Source organism: Coffea eugenioides, chromosome 11 (genome assembly GCF_003713205.1).
Source record: "Coffea eugenioides isolate CCC68of chromosome 11, Ceug_1.0, whole genome shotgun sequence".
Classification (NCBI taxonomy): domain Eukaryota; kingdom Viridiplantae; phylum Streptophyta; class Magnoliopsida; order Gentianales; family Rubiaceae; genus Coffea; species Coffea eugenioides.
In genome coordinates this window covers 18919569-18943873 of record NC_040045.1, presented here as the reverse complement: position 1 = coordinate 18943873, position 24305 = coordinate 18919569, and the positions used below count along the sequence as shown (strand labels likewise).

Sequence of the window (24305 nt, the reverse complement as noted above, 5' to 3'; positions counted from 1 at the left end):
ACTTCTTGCCATTGAATTCCACCTCATTCCTCTCTTTCCATATTTGCCAGAGAATATGGATAGTTAAAGAGATATGTTGCCAATCTTGTGGTCTGTGTTTAGCTTCCGTAATTGATATCCACCATCTTCTGAAACAACCATGTTGCTCCATCATTCCTTCCCATTGGATTGGGGCTAATTTCCAAGTCAGTTTTGCTTGCACGCAGTTCAGAAATGTGTGTTCAATCGTCTCTCTTTCCTCTCCGCATCTGTTGCAAATAGGGTCCCCCACTTTGATTCTACCATGGATAATGTCTCTCACTGGAAGAGCATTGTTGAGACACTTCCATAGAAATATTTTCTGTTTATGCTTGACCTTCAATCTCCACAATTCCTTCCATACCTTGCTGGTGTGATTGTCCCAACTTGTAGAGCTCTCGTTCTGGATTCTTTCTTGCTTATTAGCCTTGTGAAGCATCAGAACTTTATACCTTGAATAGACAGAGTAATTTCCATCTATCCCGTGTATCCAAAAATGAAAATCTTCCCTACCAGCTAAGCTTATTGGGATCCTCAGGATTCTGTCCGCATCTTTGGTATTGAAGGTTTGGAAAATCAAATTTCGATCCCAGCTTCTCTGGCATATCAGCTCGTCTACTCTCCGTGGTCCACCATCCATAGATCTCGTGGTAGTTACTCTTCCATTTGACGTGTCCGAAATCCAACTATCTTCCCAGATATGTGTACTCCTTCCATTGCCAATCTGTCTTCTGGTTTCTTGTTCCACCAACTGTCTAGCTCCTATCAGGCTTCTCCATATCTAGGATGTATTGTTGGGGACTTTGCACTTGAGTATGGAGGACCTGGAGTAGTACTTGGCTTTCATAACTTGATTGACTAGCAGGTTGGGTTGTGTTATTAACCTCCATACCTGTTTGCCCAGTAGTGCGGTATTAAAGGCCTCCAAATCTTTGAAGCTTAACCCTCCCATGTTCTTGTTCTGAATGAGCTTTCTCCAAGAGCACCAGTGTATTTTATTCTTGCCATTGGTCTTTCCCCACCAATAGTTTGACATTAGTAAACTGATTTCCTTACACAATCTGGATGGAATCTTGAAGCAGGACATAGTATACGTAGGCATAGCTAGGGCCACAGATTTCAGCATTATTTCCTTGCCTGTCGAGCTTAAGAACCTGTTTTTCCACTTGAGCATTCTCTGTTGCATGGTTGTCTTAACAAAACCAAAAATCTGCTGTTTTGTTCTCGAAACTACCATTGGTAACCCGAGGTACTTGCCTTGACTGACTGTTTGCATGTTCCCCATGATATGGCTTATCTCATTCATCAAACCTGGCCTCACATTCTTACTAAAAAGTATAGACGACTTATCCAGATTAATCACTTGACCAGACCCCAAGGCATACACATGCAACACCCTCATTAACTCTTTTGCCTGATCCTTATTTGCTTTGCAAAAAATTAGGGAATCATCTGCGAAGAACAGGTGGGTTATACTAGGTCCATGTCTGCTTATCTTCATCCCGGACAGCATCCTATTTTCCTTAGCCTTCCTGAGTAGGTTGGATAAACCCTCTGAACAAAGTAGAAATAGATAAGGGGAGAGAGGGTCACCTTGTCTAATTCCTCTTTTGGGTATAACGTACCCTTTGACCTCCCCATTTATGTTGAATGAGTAAGATACAGATCTCAAGCATTCCATAATCCAGTTCCTCCATATGCTATGAAATCCCATCTTGTGCATGATTACCTCTAGAAAGCACCATTCCACTCGATCGTAAGCTTTAGACATGTCTAGCTTTACTGCCATGAACCCATCCTTGCCATGTCTCATGTTTTTTAGATAATGCAAATATTCATGAGAGACCATAATGTTGTCAAGAATTTGCCTACCAGGGATGAAAGCAGATTGATTTTTGCAAATGCAGCAATGCAAGACACCTTTGAGCCTATTAGCTAAGATTTTAGCAATGATTTTGTACATGGTATTATAAAGACTATTGGGTCTAAACTGCTTCAGGGATGTAGGATTTAACACTTTGGGGATAAGAGTGATCACAGTATGATTAACACTCTTTAAGAGGTGACCAGTGTGAAAAAAGATTTGGATAGCATTTACCACTTCTTTTTTGATGGTAGTCCAGAATTTTTGAAAGAATAAAGGTGACATACCATCAGCCCCAGGAGCTTTGTCCGGGTTCATAGTGAAAATTACAGATTTAATTTCTTCTTCCAACACTAGTTTTAACAGATTTTCATTCAGATCATCAGTGATAGAGTGGGGTATACCATGCAGTACCTCAGTTAAGTCCCTTACTTCATTACAATTCAGGAGGTTCCTATAGTACTCCGCAATTTCATTGCTCAACTCCTCCTCGCTCTCAATCCAAGTACCATCGTCTCGTTGAAGTTTGTTCAGTCTATTTCTCCTTCTCCTACCTTGTACTGAGGCATGGAAATATTTTGTGTTTTTGTCACCCTCCTTAAGCCATTGTATCCTTGATTTCTGATGCCAGTGTTGTTCTTCCTCTTTGTATGCCTCCTTTAACTGAATCTTGAGGGATGCTATACGTCCCTTTCTAGTGCCCCCATGTGATTGCCGCAGTTCACTCAATTGGTTTTTAAAGTGCTCAATCTTCTGCCTTGAGTTTGATTGGAATTGGTTCTTCCATTTTAGGAGAGCTATACGGAAATTCTTAATCTTTTTCTGCACTTGACACATCCTAGATCCATAAGTTTCCTGCTACCAAGCAACCCTAATCACCTTCCCGATGTCATCTCTTTTTAGCCACCTCTTGTCAAAATAGAATCTCTTATTCCTCCGACTAGAGTTCCTCGTTGTGTCAATCATCAGAATGCTGTGGTCAGAAGCATAAGAATCTATGTGCCTGCAATTTACATCCTCATAAACCTGTGCCCAAGAAAAGCTACAAAGTCCCCTATCTAGTCTTTGCTTGACCTCACCCGCATCCTCCCAATTGTTACACCAAGTCCAAGGGTGTCCAGTGAAGCTAATATCCATCAATTGATTCCCATTGATGAATTGTTTAAAGTCCGGAAAACTTCTTTCCTCTCTACATGTACCTCCCCATTTTTTTTCATTGGATACAATATCATTAAAGTCTCCAGCTACAACCCATTTTTCCCCCCCACAGACTTTTCCTTTTTTCTATGACCTTCCACTATTGTTTCCTAACCTGATGGTCACAACTCGCATAAATTCCTACAAACCACCAATCAGAATTAGCCTCTGTATCCTCCACATGCGCCTCTATGTGAAAAGACAGTCATCAGTACATGAACCATTTTCACTTCTTCCTTCCATAGAAGAGCCAAGCCTCCTGCCTTGTTCATGGCTTCAATCACAGCCATCTCATCAAATCTTAAAATGTTCTTCACTTTTTCCGTGTATGTTGTCCTATTTTTGGTCTCACTTAAAAACACCATACTTGGAGAGAAGAGATTATTTACCTCTCTCAGCTGGGAAATTGTCAAGGGGCTCCCCACTCCTTGACAATTCCACACCTAAACCCTCATTTGCACTCTGGGGTCCAACTAGGCATGGACCCTTCTCCCTCACAACCATTCTTCTCAGAACCTCCAGCAACTTCAATCTTATACTTTTTCAAGTCGTGCACATCAGCCCCAGCGTTCTCCATAACCTCATCCATTTCATTACTTTTCCTTTTCCCTTGGTTTTTCAGATCCCCCAAGTTGATGCATATTCCTTTAAGAGCCTGTCTTTTTTTACTTGGTGACTGCAGAGGCCTTTGAATCCTTTTGTTCTATTTTTTCACTACCTCTTGCTTCCTACCTATACTATCCTCATCAACCTGCATTAGTATAGCCTCCGAGCGTCCCTCCTCAGGACCTGGCTTCAAGACCTGCTGACCTCCTTTCTCCCCCTGAATATGATCAAGCTCGCTACCCATAATCATCATATTTCCTCTATCCTATTCCTTTCCAGCATTCTCATCGGCATGCATATTTGGTTCCCCTCCAGAGGACAATTTTAGAGCTCCAGATTCCGCAATTCCCACCAAGTTTGGAGAGAATACTATATTTGTAGATGGTTTAGGCAAAGCCTCTGTCGGAGTGGTTGTTTGGTCCACCTGCTACATTACTGCAATTGGTGTCTCATCCAAACCTCCGGAAACATCACTGCCCGCAGTCTCCCCCCTCTCCTTCTCTACCCAATCCCCATTCTGGTAACTCCAGTGACGTCTTTGGGGGTTAAAAATTACTCCTGTTTGTTTTTTCTGGGGAGACATCTTCCCATTTGCATTCCCTGCCCTCATCCAATTTCCATATTGGTTATCTTTTTTCCCTTCATTCCCACTCAAAGACGTTCCACATGATCTCTCGCTGTGTCCTATTCTCCCACAGCTATAGCAAAAATCCGGACATCTCTCATACTTAAAGTGTACCCATTTAACTCCTCCTGCCACCTTAATTATTGTCCCTCTCAGAAGAGGTTGTTCAATATCCACCAGAACAGGTATCTTCAGGTGCCTTCCTTCTTTTCCCCCTATTTGTGGTATAATGACATCCCTAACTTGATTAAAAACGGATCCTATCTTTTTGCCAACGTCCTTTGAAATCCAGTGAACTGGGAGGTTCCAGACTTGCACCCAGAGTGGAGCAAGTTTAAAGGCTTTTTCATCATCCTCTATTCCTTCGTACCACCTGTTGATCACCATTAATTGATTATCCAAAATCCAAGGACCTCCCTTAGCTATTCTATCCCTATCATTTTCCTTAGACAGAATGAATTGGAACAGGTTCGGCCCGAGCTCCACCACAGTCAAATCCTTTGGGTACCCCCAAGCTGTGGTAACAAAATTCTTAACTCCCGTATAGTTAGCTACCTTCTCACCCACAATCTTCCCTATCAAGCTGCTTTGGCATTCCTTTAAACCTGAGGACAGCTCCTCTCTCCCCACATCTGTTATCTGCAACTCCTTGCTCGATAATGTGAAGCTTTGCAAAATCTCAGCAATATCCTCAGCCATGGAACTTAACCCAACGTAATTCTGGTATATCTCTCACCCCCACACCAATGATCTCAAAGAAAATCAAGAAAACCACAAAGGAAAACCGAAAAAATATGCCTTTCTCTAGGTAAATGGCAAACTAGTAGGCAACAAAAACAAAAAGAAAAAAAACAGAGCACAATGCACCTACTTCTAATGCACCTACACTACCAGACAAGGTAAGATGAGAAAATGGCAGTTAGCTTACTTGTCTGCTGTGGTAGCCACATCGATTGTACTGCTTGTTCATGCTTTGATCTGGTTCCGTGAGTGATATTTCCCCGATCAAGATCTAAAGTGTTGATTCCTTTTTGGGCATTTAAGAGCTACCACAAAGGGAAGAGATGCTCTCTTTTTTAGAGAGAGAAAGGGCCCCTACAAGAGAGGATTTGCTTGATATCCAAACTTATTTATTGCTCCATAATTTTTTTAATATAATTACTATAACTATTAATTTTTAAAACTAATTTAACATCCACAGGACCACAACATTAAAACTATGCACGAACCAAGAAATTTCCAACAATAATATATCAATTTAGTTCAAAGTACATGAAAAATAGTATCTTCAAATGTCCTCAATTTGCTTGTACTAAGATTTGTCATTCTGAATCTTTTGACCTAATTTTATATATTTAATGTTTCTTATATTTGTTAATATATTTTGACACAAAACTCATAAGTATAAAGTATTAGTGTTATATATATGTATCAAAATATGAATATATTATATAAAATTATATATATATATGCATATTAAAGGGCCGGTCCTATATTGAATTAGGCTCAAAGTTGACTCACATTAGTTCAGTCCTAATGTTAAGATTCAAGTTCAATCTAACTTAACGAAAGGTTATATTCATCAAACATTTTTTGGGACAAGCGGGTTGAACTCAAACTAATTCAACCCTATTGATAGCCCTAGAAGAGGTAGACTTATCAACCAACCAAATAATATAAGTCACGACTAAACTACAAGAAATCATCACCTCAAAGCAAATTAAGATAACCGACAAAACATATTCGGTCTTTTTTTAAAGAAAACAATAATAATAGATAAAAATAAATATTTTGGCACACATATATAACATTGATTTTTATATGTGCTTTAATAAAAAGTCATCTGTTTGGGAAAAGAATAACTAGTTAGGGATGAAGCCACTTAACTTGAATCACCAAACCAATCTTAGGTAGAGTCTCAATCTGCACTTCATAAAGCGAATCTCAAGGAAAGGTCATGAGTAAGAATTAATTCACCAAAACATGTAGAAACATCATAAAGACAAACCAAGACCCCAAAAAGAAGTAATTTTACCCATCTTCACAATTTTTGAGCCTCAGCATAATTATGTAAAAATTACTAGTCAAATTATAAATATTCATTGTTTTTTTGGAACTCCCATGTAAAATTAGCAAAATAATTAGGATCGTGAATATATAATAAACCAGAAATAACCAAATAATGCAACAAAAGTAATTAAGCTACTAAATTTTGCATAAAAAAATCAAAAGCTTGGGCAAAGTCTACTTAATTCAACCTAAACACCTACAAATCTAACAAAATTAGGTCCAAATTCAAATACCCATAATTCTGACTATCTGGGTCTTCCTACTTTGGCCTAGAAAAAAGTATTTGCCTAATTATAAAAAAAAAAACTAACAGGCTCACATGAAAATACGCAAACAATCCAAGTTTTGTAAACCACCACTAGACCAAATCTAAAATATATAAATCCAAACAAAATAAACCAAATAAGCCCAACCAAAATTCTACACAACTTAACTTCTTAAAATCACAAATAGGCCCAACCTAAATCTGACAAACATAAACCACAATAAACCAATTAATTCAACCAAAAAGGAAGAAAAGTGAAGAAGCAGTAGTGAGACATCAACGGCTTTAGAAACGTTTAGGCCAAAGTGGCCAGGATTCTGCCAGAACAATTCTTGCTAACATTTTTTTTGAGAACAAAATTCACATGGACAAATTCCATAACACAAAAAAAAAAAAAAATCCACACAACCTATATCTACCCAAGTTCATGAATAAGGAAAGAAAAATAAATTTCTCTCAAAGGTTCCAAAATCCAAGCACAACAGTCGTGAAACATGCATTCAAATCTATTTTGAAACATGCTACATCTAAAAGTGTTCAACCCCAAAAGATTGAACAAGGGAAAGCAAAAACAAGGCTACACCTAAAAGTAAAAATGAGATCACTTCTTAAATCAACAAGCTATGAAGATAGAAAAGAGTTTTAAAAAATCACCTCTAGTGTCTGTGAAGATAGACTAAATGGTGGAAATGAATAGAAATTCGAAAATCAGGATGGCCCAAGTTGTTTGCTTCTTCGGTCACTGGTGATAAGGGTTGCAATTGTGATGATTTCTAACTCAGATTTCATGGCCTTATGATGATTTTCTCTAGGAACTTTTAACTGAAAAGTTTCTCTACTACAACTCTAGATGATACGAAATATGGGCCGCTTATGGGCCATGTTTTGGGCTGCAAGAGATTGAATCTTTTAGTAATAGTTAGTAGTTTATTTTCTAGATTTCTATTTTATTTGCCAGGAATAAATTCGGTCCAAGACCTCATGTTGAGTTGGATCCGATTTATAGAGTCTAGGCTCACTATAACTTAAGTTGGTTAATTAGCTTTTATTGGGTTATGTTGGGCCAGCTTAAAGCCTTCATTGGATCGATTATAAGCTGACCATTAGATAGTGGATTTGAGTAGTGGAATCGGGCCAAAGGCCTAGCCTAGCCGAGTTAGGGTTTTCAAGTCACTTTAGGTTTTCAAGTTGTATGGCTATATATAGCCAAGGCAAGAGACCTTCATAGGCAGTTTTGAAGATCAATAAAATTGTGAGTTTTCACTTTTCTCTTTCCAAGAGAGCCTCTTTGAATATTTGAGAATCTTTCTCAAGTTATTCAAGTGAACTTATCAATCAAGTAACTCCTTGGTTGTGGCGTTCCTCTACCAATAGTTTGGTTCGCTAATTCATTAGGTAACGGGTTGAGATAATATCAATAGTGTTCGTTATCTCGGGGATTAGATTTGGGTCAAATTTCCGCTGCTAAACCGTTGGTGATTCGTTGTCTAGATCGCGTCAAGTGAGTATCACATCAGGTGGTAATCAGAGCTAGTCGACAACCACCAGGTTATATCCTTCTTTTCTTTTGTGTTTCGAGTCACATACTCTTGTTTCAAATCAGTTTGTGTGTCAATTCAAAAAAAAAAAAAAATACTGTAGCATCATACTGTTCATCGCGCACTGTAGCGATACTGTTCACCGCGCGCACTGTAGCGATACTGTTCATCGCTACTGTAGCGGCACTGTTCATCCCAAAAAAATTTATAACTTGTGTTTCTTTCTTGTTTTGGTGTCTTGTTATATTGTTCTTGAAGTTTTGTGTTGGTTTAGAGTTAAAAAAAAAAAATCCAGCCGCTAGGGTTTTGTGCCGTCGTTGTGTTCTTGTATCTTGTTTCTTGCATGCAATCTGTCTTGTCATCTCTTGCTACTGTTTTGACCAGATCTTAGACTTTTCATTGTGTTGTTGAGTCGTTCTGGTTGTGTAAAGCAACCACCAAAAGAAAAAAAAAAGAAAAGAAAAGAAACACATTCAAGAGGCGAAAACAAAATTCTGGTCGCTAGTTGTTTCTTAATACCGAAGTGTTTTGAACAAGAGGGCTGGGAATATTGTTTTGTTTTCCATAAAAAGGCTGATTACAATAGTTCTTGAATTCTTGATAACCTTACCTTGCTTCTTGGAACCCTTGATACATATCTTGATAAGGGGGATTGATACTTGAAATCTTGAAACTAAACAAACCTCCATTCTTGATCTTGAGTTGCGGCTGACCTTTGTACAAACACCACACAAAAATCTTGTGTTTTGAAGGTGGGATTCGAAATTCAAAAGAAAGAAAAGCATTCTGGTTGCACAAAAAAAAAAGAGAAAGAAAGAAAGAGGAACCAGAGTTGGATCACAAGAAATAAGAAACCTTCTTGAAATAGGCAACCTTCTTGACAAAGGAAACCCAAACCGCCTTGGAATTGCTAGGGCAAACCCTAGCCACCACCAAAGCTGTCCACTTCAGACTTCCCTTGCTTGAATTGGGGAAACCAGCCGCCAACACCAAAACACCCATAACCCAAAATCACCCAAGAAACATTGATCCCAACTTCCAAAGAAAATTCGGCCGCATGCAAAAAGTGGGTAAAGTCCTTCTAGGATTCTAAATTTCCGCCATCTTGTTCTTGTGTCAATCGAACCTTGCGTTCTGTCCACACCACAAATTGGTATCTTGAGTCATTTTTGCAGATTGCTAAAAGTGTCCAAAAGGAGTCCGTCCTGATCTAGTCTTAGAGTCCTTGTCGAAGTCAAACTTCCCCAACATTTAAGTCACCCTTTTGCGGACTAAATCAGAAAAAAATTCTTGCTTGTATAATTGCTGTTTTAGGTCATCATTTAGTCTTCAAATTTCCAGATTCTCATACACCACTTTTGGGGACAAACTTGGTTGACGTTTGGTTGAACTACTTGAGGGAAATTTCTGATTTCTTCAAGGGGGCGATCAAGGGATTTGAAAATGAATGGTGAGATCATTAGAGTGTTTTTAAACACTTGAGCAAAACACGAGAGTGAGTGAAACACGTAAGGGAGCGAGTGAGGACTGTTCTACTAATTTTTGTTGAGTTTTGCAGGTAATAAAAGTATGAGACAAACGAATGCTCAACTGGAGCTTCACCATCTTGTGCCTAAAGGAGTAAATACTGTGGCATTGCGTGAGATAACTGAGCAATTGGAAATCATCAAAGCTCAAAAAAATGATTGGTTTTATACACGTTGCCATATCAAGGATAAAGTTTGCAGCTTAGCCATTGATAAGGGTTGTGAAGTTAATCTCGCAAGTACTGTCTTGGTTGAGAAATTGAATCTTCCAACCATTGATCATCTTCGACCTTACAAGTTGCAAAGTGATAGTGGTGATATTTGGATTACTAAGCACACACTTGTTCCTTTTCGTATTGGTCAATACGTGGATGAGGTGTTGTGTGATGTGGTTCCCATTCAAGTGACGCATGTGCTGTTGGGACAATGGTGGATGTTTAATCGAGAAGTCAAATATGATGGATATACTAATAAGTATTCCTTCACATTTAATGGCCGTCGTACCAGGCTTGTGTCGCTTAACTCTAGGCAACTTTGTATTGATCTAGCATACATGAAGAGTGAGCATGAGCGTTATAGTATGAAGAAAGAGCTGGAGGAGAGAATTGTGACTGAAGAGGTAAAATTCGAGGGAGTTGAAAAGGAGAAAGAGGTTGAGAATAATGAGGGGAAAAAGTCAGCTACTGAGCATGAAAAAGAGATTAAAAATTCTAAGAATAAGCTGATTGTGAGAAAGGATGTGAGATCATATGTTTTTTCTAACGATCTTGACTCTACTTTGTTTAGTGTTTCTACTTTTATGCAGGTTAAGCAAGGAAAAATTGAGTTGATCTTGGCATGTTCTATGCCTAAATCCATTGGTGAATATCAAACTTTTCATGGAGTTTGCACCTTAAGTGTTGTCTCTCTTTGTCATCCACTGATGTTCAACGTCAACCATGAGCCTGATTTGCTTGTTGGGAGGAATAATGAAGTTTCAGAGGGAGTTTCTACACTTGAAACTTGTTATAAATTTCCTTCTTATTTTGTTGGTGACAATCCTTTCCTCATTGGTCCAAATTCTGATTCCTTACAACCTGGTTTTATTCTTCAATTTGAGGGTTCAAAAGCTACCTATCTCGATCTTGTTCCATTTGTGCAAGATAGGCCATACCCACAACAACTTGCAATGAATTTTATAACTTTGCACAATCATGTCCGAGACTTTTCTAACCTGATTGAGCATCACTATGAAGATCCTTATCTTGTGAATGTGAATGGTAAGCTGTCAAGTGATTTTATACCTACAAATTCTAATCGTGTGATTTATTGTGTAGGTCCAAATTCGACCATTCATGACACAATGCTGATTAGAGAGCTTTGGAGTGGTTGGAGTAAAGCCTTGAGTTTCCCATGGCGGATTGTGAGCATTTTCAAGCTAACCAAGAGACATGTGCAGCGAATTACAATAATCACGACGTATGCAAGTATCATCCATTCTAAGAGAGCCAATATGTGGAGATTTGAAGTTTCATACTGCCAACTCTTGTAGTACCATTCATTTCCAAACACGATTTGAGGACAAATCTTTTTTTAAGAGGAGGGGAATGATACGAAATATGGGCCGCTTATGGGCCATGTTTTGGGCTGCAAGAGATTGAATCTTTTAGTAATAGTTAGTAGTTTATTTTCTAGATTTCTATTTTATTTGCTAGGAATAAATTCGGTCCAAGACCTCATGTTGAGTTGGATCCGATTTATAGAGTCTAGGCTCACTATAACTTAAGTTGGTTAATTAGCTTTTATTGGGTTATGTTGGGCCAGCTTAAAGCCTTCATTGGATCGATTATAAGCTGACCATTAGATAGTGGATTTGAGTAGTGGAATCGGGCCAAAGGCCTAGCCTAGCCGAGTTAGGGTTTTCAAGTCACTTTAGGTTTTCAAGTTGTATGGCTATATATAGCCAAGGCAAGAGACCTTCATAGGCAGTTTTGGAAGATCAATAAAATTGTGAGTTTTCACCTTTCTCTTTCCAAGAGAGCCTCTTTGAATATTTGAGAATCTTTCTCAAGTTATTCAAGTGAACTTATCAATCAAGTAACTCCTTGGTTGTGGCGTTCCTCTACCTATAGTTTGGTTCGCTAATTCATTAGGTAACGGGTTGAGATAATATCAATAGTGTTCGTTATCTCGGGGATTAGATTTGGGTCAAATTTCCGCTGCTAAACCGTTGGTGATTCGTTGTCTAGATCGCGTCAAGTGAGTATCACATCACTAGAGTTAGTAGAAAAAGAAATCTCGCTAGACGAAGCTAAAACGAGAGAGAAAGATGGATTAGAACAGGACTGGTTCGACAGCCCTGTTTCTTCTTTTTTTTTTCCCTCGCAAAAATCTCTCTTCTTTTCTTTCACATTTTTCTCTCTTTTTTTCTCTTTGAATCTCTTTTGCTGCCTATAACTGGAAAGCCTCTTCTTCCCTAGCCCTAAAACATTTTACTAATGTACGTATTTACCCTGGTCCTGTGTTAAGAATCAAAACCCTAAAGTAATTGTTGGGACGAAAGTTCTAGAAAATAGGATGATGTGTTTCTCTCTCATTCTTTGATAGATTTTGTTTGGTGGTATTGGATAAGATTCAAGAATGTGAGTTGTCCTTGTATGAATGAGGCTTGGGGAAAAAGAAAGGAAGAAAAAGAAGGCAAAACAGAAAAAAAAATCAAGCCATGGAGTTGTAGTAGCATCCTTGTACCTGTAGCGAGGAAGAAGGAGTATAGCGTGCCGTGACATTCTAGCTTTTTTTTTTTTTTTTTTTTTTTTAAAAAAGGGCCAACAAGCCTTATTTCTTTCAGCTTTTCTTGCTCATTTTGCTAGACTATGTGTGGGCTTTTGCTAGGTTTTCTTATTGGGTTTGTTTTTCATTTCTTTTGGGTTTAGGAATTGGGTTTTGGGGCTTGAAGCAAAATGGGTTACCTTTTTCTTGATTTTTCTGAATTTCCATTTTTTTGTTATTTATTTTTCTTGTAATGCTTTGCCTTGCAACAAACCTACAAAAATAAAATTAAAATGATTACTTAATAAATTTTTTATTCATTTTTTGAATTGAAAATAGATAAATAAAATAAAAATAACAACAGACATGAGAGAAAATTTTGGTATATGCAGTTTGCTCCTCTTTGTCTGAGTTTCGAAGAAACTCGTGACAAAGGCCTAGATATCAAATTATCTACCTATCTTTATCAACTAGAGCTGAACCAAGACAAATAACATAAAACATTAGGTATTACTTGATAAATTAACAATAAAAATGTGAGGAAATGACCGAACTTGCATGGATGTAACTACGTTTCCCTTCATATTAGACATAGTCGAAATGCAAGATAGAGTACAACATGTGCTAAAAAAATAAAAATGAAGAAAATAGCAAAAATGATTAGGTAAGACAACTAGCAAAATGATGGGTATGAAAATATAATGCCTACATACTGATGAGTATAGTTAAATCAAATTACAAGCTCATAACTATTCGCAAGATTAAACCCAGGTCTAGACAACTAATAGCAGAACAAAAATATGCTCCCAAGACTAGATTGTTGGTGAACTTAAATCTAAACCCAAACAACTAGAGGGAAAAATGAAAATCTGGGTGGGATTAGACCCGAATCTAAATAACTAGCGAAAGAAATTAAAATGCACTTTAGGTCTAGAATATATGGTGGGAATAGACTCAAACCCAAAAAACTGGAGGGAGAATGAAAATGCGCCCTATTCCTAGAATACTTAATGGAATTAGATTTGAACCCAAATAAATAGTGGGAGAAATGAAAATGTGCTCTAGGTCTAGAATGCTTGGTGTAATTAGACCAAAATTCGAATAACTATTGGGAGAAATAAAAATGTGCCTCAAGTTTAGAATACTTGATGGGATTAGATGACAGTCCAAATAACTAGCTCGAAAAATGAAAATGCACCTCAGATCTAGAATACTTGGTGGGATTACATCCAAACTCAAATAACTAGCGGGAGAAATGAAAATGTGCCCTAAGCCTAAAATACTTGGTGAAATTAGACTCAAATCCAAATAACTAGGGAAAAAAATGAAAATGCGCCCCAAGACTAGAATACGTGGTGGGATTAGATCCAAACTCAAATAACTAGTAGGAGAAATGAAAATGCGCTCTAGGTTTAGAATACTTGGCAAGATTAGATCTGAACCTAAATAACTAACAAGAAAAATAAAAATACGTCCGAGGTCTAGAATATTTGGTGGGATTAGGTTTGAATCCAAATAACTAGTGCAAGAAATAAAAATGCACTCCAAATCTAGAATACTTGGTGGGATTAGAACCAAACTCAAATAACTAGTGGGAGAAATGAAAATGCACCCCAAGTGTAAGGGATTAGATACAAGTCTAAACAACTACTGGAAGAAATGTAAATGAGGAATAAAATTGTAAGTTCTGAGTTGCTAGATTGAAAAGTAAAATGCCGTGTCTAGATCTCTGGATTGAAAATTACAATACAATGCCATGTTATTATGATGAATGAAGGTGCAAAATTTGGGGCTGCCAATCGCGAAAAATACAATGCAAGCTGCTCAAACATAGAGTGCATGCAATAGCAGACTTGGTGGATTTTTGCAATTTTTTTATTTTCCAATCTTAAGAAGAAAAGTAAAAGAAATAGACATTTTTTTATGAAAGTCAAAAGTGATACGGTTTGAAACTTGAGGAATACAAGTTAAAACACTTTCTTCAAGGGATTTGAGAAGGATATGCATGTGCCACTACCATCTTGATTTTCAATTTTTCTTTCAAAACAAATTTTGAATGCATTGTCAAAATTGGAGATCATTCTTTTTAAAAGTTGTCTTAGTATAAATCATTACTAACTAAAAATTTACCCCAATTTTCACTTTTTATTAAAAAAATTCCTTTTTGAAAATTTTCTCAAAATAAAAATTGCCCTAGTGTAATGAATAAAAAATTTGCCCCAATTTAGAAATGCATTTCAAAAGTAAAATATGTTAAAAGTTCAATAGCAAAATTTGCAGTATTTAATATGTTAAAAGACTGCCTGTCCAACTCTCGCCAGGATTCACTAATCTAAAAATTTCTGTTAGGCACTAAAATGAACAACACAATTTCAAAACATCACAACCCAGTGCTATATACAATCGAGTCACTAACAATTCAAGTTTAGAGTACAAGTCAAAGTATTCAATCTTACATGAATACAGTGACGGAGCCAAGATTTTTTCCTTAGGGGGGCCAAAATTTTTTCGAACAAAATTATCTTAATATGTTATTTTCAAAATAATTTTCATTTATATAAATATATGACATCTTAACATATCAAATATTAACTTTAATTATGTCTATTTCATAAACATGTAGCATTGCCATAACTAAAATTAAGATAAGAAATAACATTTTATTAAATATCTTATAACATCACAAACCATCTAAGTTGCACATTATGAGAAAATGCTCCAATATGTCACTTGTACAAAAAAAAAATATAACTATGTAATATAAATATAACTATTTTCAATTAAAAAAAGATAAAAGTTATGTTAACATACCTTGTAATTTCATCCTCTTTTATTAAAAGTAAATTGAGCTTTACGTTCTTTCATAGAACTAAATTCATCTATAATTGAATTAATGCTAAATTTTCGAACAACTTCCTTTTTTATGTACATTGTTAGGCAATCATTCAAGAAATGATCTTTTATCTTGTTTTGGAACTTTATTTTGATTATCTTCATAATTGAAAATGTCCATTCTATAGACTATATAACGGAGCCAAGATTTTTCCCTTAGGAGGGAGGCCAAAATTTTTCTAAACAAAATTATCTTAATATGTTATGTTCAAAATAATTTTCATCTTTTTAAATATATGATATCTTAAAATATCAAATATTAACTTTAATTATAAAGGTATGTCTATTTCATAAATATGCAGCACGGTCATAACAAAAATTAGGACAAAAAATAACATTTGATTAAATATTTTATAACATCACAAACTATCCAAATTTTACATCATAAGAACATACTCCAATATGTCACTTGTTCAAAAAAAAAAATATAACTATACAATATAATATAACTATTTTTAATTAATAAAAGATAAAAGTTATGTTAGCATACCTTGAAATTTCAACCTCTTTTCTTAAAGGGTTAAATACCAAAAACCCTCCTGTGGTTTGACTAATGTTTACTTTACCTCCCTATGGTTTGGAAACCTACAATTTAATTCCCTGTCATTTCAACTAAAGTGAAAGTCTAACAGAAAACATCTACAATAATGGTATTTCCGTCAGACTTTCACTTTAGGTGAAACGACAGAGAGTTAAATTGTAGATTTCCAAACCATAGGGAGGTAAAGTGTACATTTGACAAATCACAGGGGGGTTTTTGGTATTTTACTCATTCTCAAATGCACGAAACATTCTTCCAAGGATTTGACTTATAGAGGGGCAATTTTGACATTTTCTTTTCAGACGTTAGTTTAGATGTTTTCCGTCAGACTTTTACTTTAGTTGAAATGACGGGGAGTCAAATTGTAGGTTTCCAAACCATAGGGAGGTAAAGTGAACATTAGTCAAACCACAGGGGGGTTTTTGGTATTTAACCCTTTCTTAAAAATAAATTGAGTTTTACATTTTTTCATAGAGCTAAATTCATCTATAATTGAATCAGTGCTAAATCTTTGAACAACTTCCTTTTTCATGTACATTGTTAGACAATCATTCAAGAAATTATCTTTTATCTTGTGTTGGAGCTTTGTTTTGATTATATTCATAATTGAAAATGCACGTTCTATAGTTGCAATTGATATAAGAAGAGTGAGAACAAATATAATCAATCTGTCAACAACAAGATATATCACTCAATTTCTTGTCTTCACCAAGCCTTCAAGTAATTATTTCTATATTTGTATATGGGTCAACAAGAGGATAGATCACTAATTTTAAATTTTTTATCAATTAGGTTAAGTTGTATATTTGTTTATGGACCAATAAAGTAATTATTTTTGTTTTAGTCCATTGATAATTATGAATTGAATCTTTTATTATAATACATCAAATTGGGTCAATTTACTATAGTTCATCAAATTATATGTTTAATTTTTTGAATGTTAAATAATTAGTACAATAAAAAATGAATAACTTTTTTTGAAGAAAAAATTAAATCAAAGGTGGCTAATTCATACACACACACAGATATATATATATATATATATATTTAAATTCTCATAATATAAATTAAAATTGTAAAAAATTAGGGGGGGCCAACTTTGTCTTATACATATATTTACATATTATGAATTAAAATTTTCAAAATTTGGCCCCCCTCTATGACGACCCCACCTCCCCCTAAGGCGTACCCCAGGGTTTGACGGACTGCCTACTCAGCTCTTGCCAGGACTCGTTCACTCTCTTCAAATAGAATAAGGTATAACCTCAAAAATAAGTGAAATCACAGTTCCCAAACTTGGAACGTGTACTTATATTCGTTTCTATCTCAAACATTCATACAATCCCAAATAAGTAAAAAGGAGAAATCTCAAACAATCCCAAACTTGGAAGAGTATACCTTCTATTGACTATATCAAATCATTTGCTTGCAAAATTAAGTAAAAAGGAGAAATCTCATTAAACATGTAAAATTATAGGCATAATTTTCTCTACTTTACAAGATATACTTTCTAAAATGCAAAAATTATAATTGCATAATAACCATTTCCAAGTCAAATGAGGACTAAATCTTCCAAAATACATATAAAATTTCAATAAATGAAAGAATTAGAGCACTTAAAGTTGGAACAAATTGGCCATTTTTAAAACAAAGACAAAAATTGTAAGAATTTTTGGGCCATAGTGAAATATTGGAAAAGATTTTAGAAAAATTTTGATAGAATTTCTCCTTGTAACTGGATGAAACTCCCTGTCAACAAACCAATTTTCCAAAAAAAGTTCAACATGGCAATATTTCCAAGCACAATTCCAATATTTCTAATACATTTAAATCCACAAAATATCACCACATGTCACTAGAATGCAAGTTCAAATATTTCCCTCCCCCACACTTAAACTTCACATTGTTCTCAGTGTGAGAAAAGGAAAAAAAATAAAGAGTAAGAGATAATACTCCCCTCATTAACTTGCGCTATTCAAATCCATGGCCATGCGATGAATTTCCAACCTTGTTTGAGACTACAACCAAAAGAGAGTTGAAATAATACACCACTTAAAAAGAGCAAAATCAAAATAATACACACAAAGAACAAGTTTATGAGTAATTGCAATCGAGAAGTGAACATGCAAATCAAGGGAAAAGGGGAAAAGGATCAAATAGGGGAACCACACAATGTTCAAGGATGATAAAATTATGAAATTACCTAACCAAACAAGTATATGCATTAATGTCCAAAGTAAAGTTAAGCTAGTTTCATAAAATATGCTAATATTTATGAACAAAGTGAGTTCCATTCATACATTGTGCCATTAATATCTAAGATTCCAAAGGATCCCACAAGTGCACTGTCGCGCCCCATTTTTAATAAAAAAAATAACGAGTTCGGAAAAAATGGCTTTTGATTCAATTTTTGATTGAAAAACGAATTTTGATTTAAAAAGAAAAATGAAAAAACGTGGGTCTAAATGGGACTTGAAAATGCGACGATTTGACCCAAAATAATAGTTAAAAAAGGGTTTTTAAAACAAAATCGGAGTCGCCACTTGGTAATGAATTAAGGTGTACCAAGTCACCTAAAAATGAATTTTTAAAGAAAAAATAGAAAAACCATTTTAAACGACTTCAAGTCTACGTAAATCAAAGAAAAAGGTTCGGGAGTCACATTTGAAAAAAGGGAAGGCAAGGATAAAAATCCGAGGCACCCTTTCGACCTAGCCAAGACTAGTTGCGTGATTTAGTCAAAGATTTTCTTATTTTAACCTAAAGATTTATCACATTTGGATGTACTAAATGAATGCAAACCCTAGACCTAGGGGGCATCGGGGGGCAAAATTTCTCTTCAAAGCTTGAATGGTACCAATCACATTAATTGTGACGCCCAATAGTGGACTCTTCGAAGAAGTCACGAATAATGCAAAAATATGAGACTCTAAGAAAAGAAACAAAATAATTATACAAATATACATGTCTTAAAGGAGTGCATCATGTCGGGTACGGGGACTAATGTTCGTGACTCAATTTTCCCTTTTAATAGAGGGAATACGAGCGTGCTAAGGCTAGAAAAGCCAAACTCGTCCATATCCCATATCCAAGGGGCTATCCCTAACCTAATCAAACAAATGTACTATCCTAATTCTAATTCTTAAATAAAATGCAAATCTAATGTTATGTATCACACATAGGAGTAAGGAATATACATATAAGGGAAAATAGGGATAAGGGCTATATGTATGAGGGGAATATCATACAAAATGATAAAAGACCCTAAAAAGTGAAAAATATGCATGAGATGAAGTGATTTTATCATACAATCATGATCTAACGCGCAAAGGGCTCCTAAGGGTCTAGCGTTGGACTAGCCCTTTACTAAGGCTCTCTCACAAGCATTGGACTTGTGAGGGCGAGGGGAAGACCATGACTAGCATTGGACTAGCCACGGTGACGTGCATTCATCCACATAATCAGATATAATACTAAAGCAAATAGACATGCAAAACACATAGTTTCACATAGTACGTAACACATAAGCATGCTTGTCTAGATGCAAAAGCCCTATGAAAGCGGTAACAGATAGCACATAGGCATGCAAACCACATGCAAAGCAAAACGAAGCAAATGAACCCCTAACTATTACACTTGGGGAGGGCCTACTACAATCTAAAAGGGGAAATCAAATAAATAATAAAAATAAATACCTAGCTATTACAAATTTGGCATTCAAGTGCCTTTCGAATGATCAAAATTGAACTAAAATAAGTATACAAAATTAAAGCCAATAAAACAAATAAAAACACTCGAGAGGCATGCAATTTCACACGTAAAGTCACATAGGGCATGTAGAGTCAAATAAAGTGAGAAATAAGGGTCAGGGTGTACCTCCCTTGATTTGGAGCCCTAATGGAGTGAAATCTCTTATTTATCCTTGAAAATAAAAGAAAAGGTCAAGATATCACTTTAATTATGAAATAGAAATGAAACTAAATTGAAACGTTCAAAGCACCCAAATAGACCACATAACCCATATCCAAAGGTTTAAAGTAGACAATGACCCCAATGGAGAGGATTATAAAAGCTTGAGGGGTCAACGTATTATTATTGCAAATGTTAAGGGTCTAAAAAGAAATAAAATAAAATTAAGGCCTTAAGGTGAAGCCTATAAAAATCAATCATAAAGTCCACAAAAATGAATGAAAATCAATTTGCTACATTCAAATCACAAAATACCCAAAATTCAACTTAGGATCCAAATCACAACTAAAATATATCAAAAACACATTAAATATTCAAATTCCATCCCAATATTCCTAAACAACCTGTCCAAAAATCACATTAGAGCATATCAAAGGAAATTCACATTTAAAAGGGCCCAAATTGATTGATTTTCCAAAAGTTTCTGGGCCTAAGAAGAATTAGTTTAAAAAATTGGGGTTTAAAGTGTAACTTTTTAGAATTATTTCCATGCATGCTACGAAGAAACAATTCTACAAACTGGAGCTATTCTTTTACAACCTTCACATCCGCAAGCTTCTGCACTTCTGAGTTTTTACATGCGGCTTTTAGACACAATTTGAAGCGCACAACCACTACTTCAATCAAACCAAATTTGAATCAAACAACAAGAACTCTCGGGTTTAAACAGAGGAGAAGAAAAAATCAGAACAGAGGAGTATGCAAATCTGTTTTTTACAACTTATATCTTCATTTCTCTCTTCTGAATTTCATTATCAAACATGCACATGATGCAGATCAATCCCAAGCCATCGAAAATGCACAACTTATACTTATTACCGCTGAAAACCAACATTAACAATACACAAAAAGGGAGGGGGTAGCAAATGGGGAAAAGCAGAAAACGGACTTGCCGAATGCATTGCAGCCAGATATTATGTCCCACCCTGCTGCGAGTACACATACTCAAACAGCCAGCAAACCAAAAAAACAATCAAACAAATCAATACCTCGTGCGATCGAGCATCACATTCGGCAAAGCCGCTGCAATTTCGTTTCTTTTTATTTGGCTAAAACATGCTTAGTGACTCAAATGAATCCTAACTCATTCGACCACACAACTAGAATCGAAACATCATACAGATTCAAGGGAAACGTACAAATCTGAAAAAAAACAAAAGGGCTGCAACTTTCAGCTATGACTGCTACGGACAGCAAAACATCGTCCAGATTTATTGCACGATCAACACAAAGAAGGAAGGGAAACTACGGCATGTCATTTAACAACAAAAAACCTTCTGGCAAGAACATCAACTACCACAATTCTGATAACAAAATTTCCAGGCCAAGAATATGCACGACAGTAGCAAACAAAGTAACGAGATGAAGGAAGAAATAGACATGCATAACCCCAGGATCCTAATCAGATTTGTTAGTGCATCTTATCTTTCCTCATGGCATCGCAACACTGAATAAATCAAATTCATCAAACCCTAGACTACATCATCAGTTGAAAAGCAAAGTCCTATAATAACCCCCGGCCAAGTCATAACCCAGCAATGGTTCGGCAGTCACACACAGGATGGAGTCCAACCTTTACAAATGAAATGCTTTAAAACAGCAGAAATAAGGGTTATGAATACCTGGAAATGTCTGTGAAATTGACCCTTATCCCATACAGAATGTGTCACAGCGGGGGTGCAGCAGGGACTTCGTGACTTGGGGCTGCAGTGGTGGTAATGGTGGTGGAGTTAGCTCAGTTTCTGGTTCAGTTCCTGCTTTCTCTCGCCCAGCTCCGGAACCCTTGCCTCTTGCTTTCTAGTTTCTCCAAAGCCCGTAACTTCCCTATATTTCCTGGTTCTTTCTTTCCGTTGCTGTTTTTCCTTTTTCCTTTCTTTCAACGCGTCACCTTCTTGCAACCCCAGATCCTCTCTTGTGTCTTCCTCGCCTTTTTCAGTGCCCCCCAAGCTCGAAGCTTTCTTCTTCCTCCGCCGAAGCTATTTCCTTCTTAGTTCAATCTCTCAACCGCCACACCAGCTTTCCCCATCTCTCTTGTTTTTTATTCAAACCCTAGTTTTTCTTTTTTCCTAGCTGCCGTAGCCTCTACTCTTTTTTTCTTCCAGACTCTCTATCATCCCTCTTTTCTTCCTTCAGCCGCCACCTTTTTGGTTTCTTACCCGCAGCTTTCTCTTCCTCGAGCTCCCTCTGCTCCCTCTCTCCCTTAGTTCCTTTTCCATTTTCTTTTGCTCTGTCCCACACTTCCCTTAGCTTTCTTTCTCAGCCCGTTCACTCTATTCTCTCCCCTCACGCACTCCTTCCGTCCAGCCGTTACACACTTCACTCTCAGCCCCCCCCTTTCTTGGCTGCGGCTATTCCTTTTATAGGAACCCATAACCCCTAAACCCTCACCTCAAAGGTGAGGATGAAGGGTTGGTTTCTACCAAAAACTTCAGCCATCCGATCCATTGTGAGCCAAGAAAGAACCAGAAAAATCTCTCGTGAAAATGATATTATTTTTTTTTCATGCTGCTGCATGTGCGGCTTCTTTTTTCCTCTCTTTTTTTTTAAAATAATAATTTAATAAATAATAAAAATAATATTAAGTAAACAAAAACAACAATTTAAATAAAATCGGATAAAATGAACAAAACTAGGAATAAAAGACAACAAAGCTAAGATTTTTCTTCTTTTTTTTTTGAGTAAATAACAGTAAACTCAAATCTAAAAGAAATAAAGCATATTTTTTTGTGAATGATTTTTCTTTTTTTCGATAATTCTATGATAAAATGACTTAAAAAAATAAAAATAAAAATAAAAGACTAAAAGTAAATAAAAATAATAGTAAACAAAAATACCCTAAAAATTTGGTGTCTACATGCACAATTTATTCCTAATGAAGCCAAACACACCAAATCAAGATTGAAATTACCTTTGTGGGTATTCATGAATTTGCTAAGCATCATTGAATCTACAAATAACAAGATTATATTCGTGAATTTTGCCTATTGAAGATCATTATCTCAACTTCTAGAATTACCTAAAAATTTAAGAAATGATTCAGCCAATACACTTTCTCATACATTTAGGCAATCTAGAATATAAAAATCAACTTCACAACATTCCCACCAAGCAAATTAAAGTACCTAATTGACCATTAACTCCCAACACTTCGCAAAGCCAACATTTATCATAAAATCCCCAAAATTTCATCAAATACATGGAATGATCAACATCCTTCACATATCCATCATTAATAGTCATCAATAACATCAACCAAGTCAACTATATTCACAAAATATCACAAAATAGATATATTTGAAATTGCCCAAAAGAAGTCATCAATAATCACCATTGGCAAAATTTAAAAGGGAAATTTTGGTGAAGAATTGTTTCCTCCAACTTGTTGAATGATGATTGGTGATGCAAAGTATACAGGAACCCTCAAGAATCTGGCACAAAATGGACCCTCCTTGAAATGTATGAAGTTCAAGAACCCTCGGATTCCTAACTTTGAAACACAATTTTGAGGTGTATATGATGGACTCCAAATGGTAAAACAAGTTCTAAAGGTTGTGAAATGTGATTTAGTGAAGAAATTTTGAACTTTAAATGGTCAAAAATGAAGATTAGAAGGTGGATGTGTGAGTGTGTGCAAGTGAGGAAGAAGGAAACAAGAGGAAAATGGAAGAATTCGTGATGGGATTCTTTCTTAAAAACTGCAACTGACCAGAATCCGGCCGGAAATTGGAGGGATTGCTGGCAGAATTTTTTTTTCTTATCCCCTGCATATCCTGCCATGAATCCAGCCAGAAATTGGAGGGATTCATGGCCAGATTTTCTGCAGAAAAATGCATTTTCTGCAATGTTTTCCGCCAAGTTAGCTTGGCCAACTTTCCGCATTCCACCGGTATCCATTTGCTTTCATGTTCCTTGAATAAAATCAAGCTATAATCTTGAAAATGCATTTTTTTTCTCAACTAAATACATATGAAAACACATGATCATGCACTAAGATAACTTTAACATGCAACATGTGAGAACCCGTAATTTTCTTAATTTCTAGGTTTTATTTTCTTTTAATTGCACGCTTTTCCACATTTTCTTTATTCAAAAAATTTTAAAAATAAATTTTATGAGTAAATATGGTTTTTAAATCATTTTTTCTAGTATAAGTTAGTTTATAAGGTTTTAAGAGTGTAAACCGGATGTGGGACCCACTAGTGCGGTAAATTCGATAAAATTCGGCCAATTAGGTTAAGTTGTGTATACCGGGTTTAATTTCTCAGGTGTTAAGAGATAATTAGAGGTTACCTAGATGGATTATCATTGGAGAGACAAAAGGATAGAGTTGCATTAAAAAGGTGACAAGTGTCACTTTATGATTTAATCTTGGACTTTGACCACTATTCATCACTTTACCAATTAATCAAAATTGACCCAAAAATCATCTTCATTTCAAGCTTCTCT

General features: G+C 35.9%; 1 protein-coding gene across 1 annotated transcript; it reads right to left on the bottom strand.

The window, feature by feature from the left end:
* Window positions 1–4112: 4112 nt before the first annotated feature.
* On the bottom strand, window positions 4113–5009 carry LOC113752026. Its single transcript, XM_027296169.1, has one exon. It carries the CDS (start codon window positions 5007–5009, stop codon window positions 4113–4115), a length of 897 nt encoding a protein of 298 aa, XP_027151970.1.
* Window positions 5010–24305: the final 19296 nt, after the last annotated feature.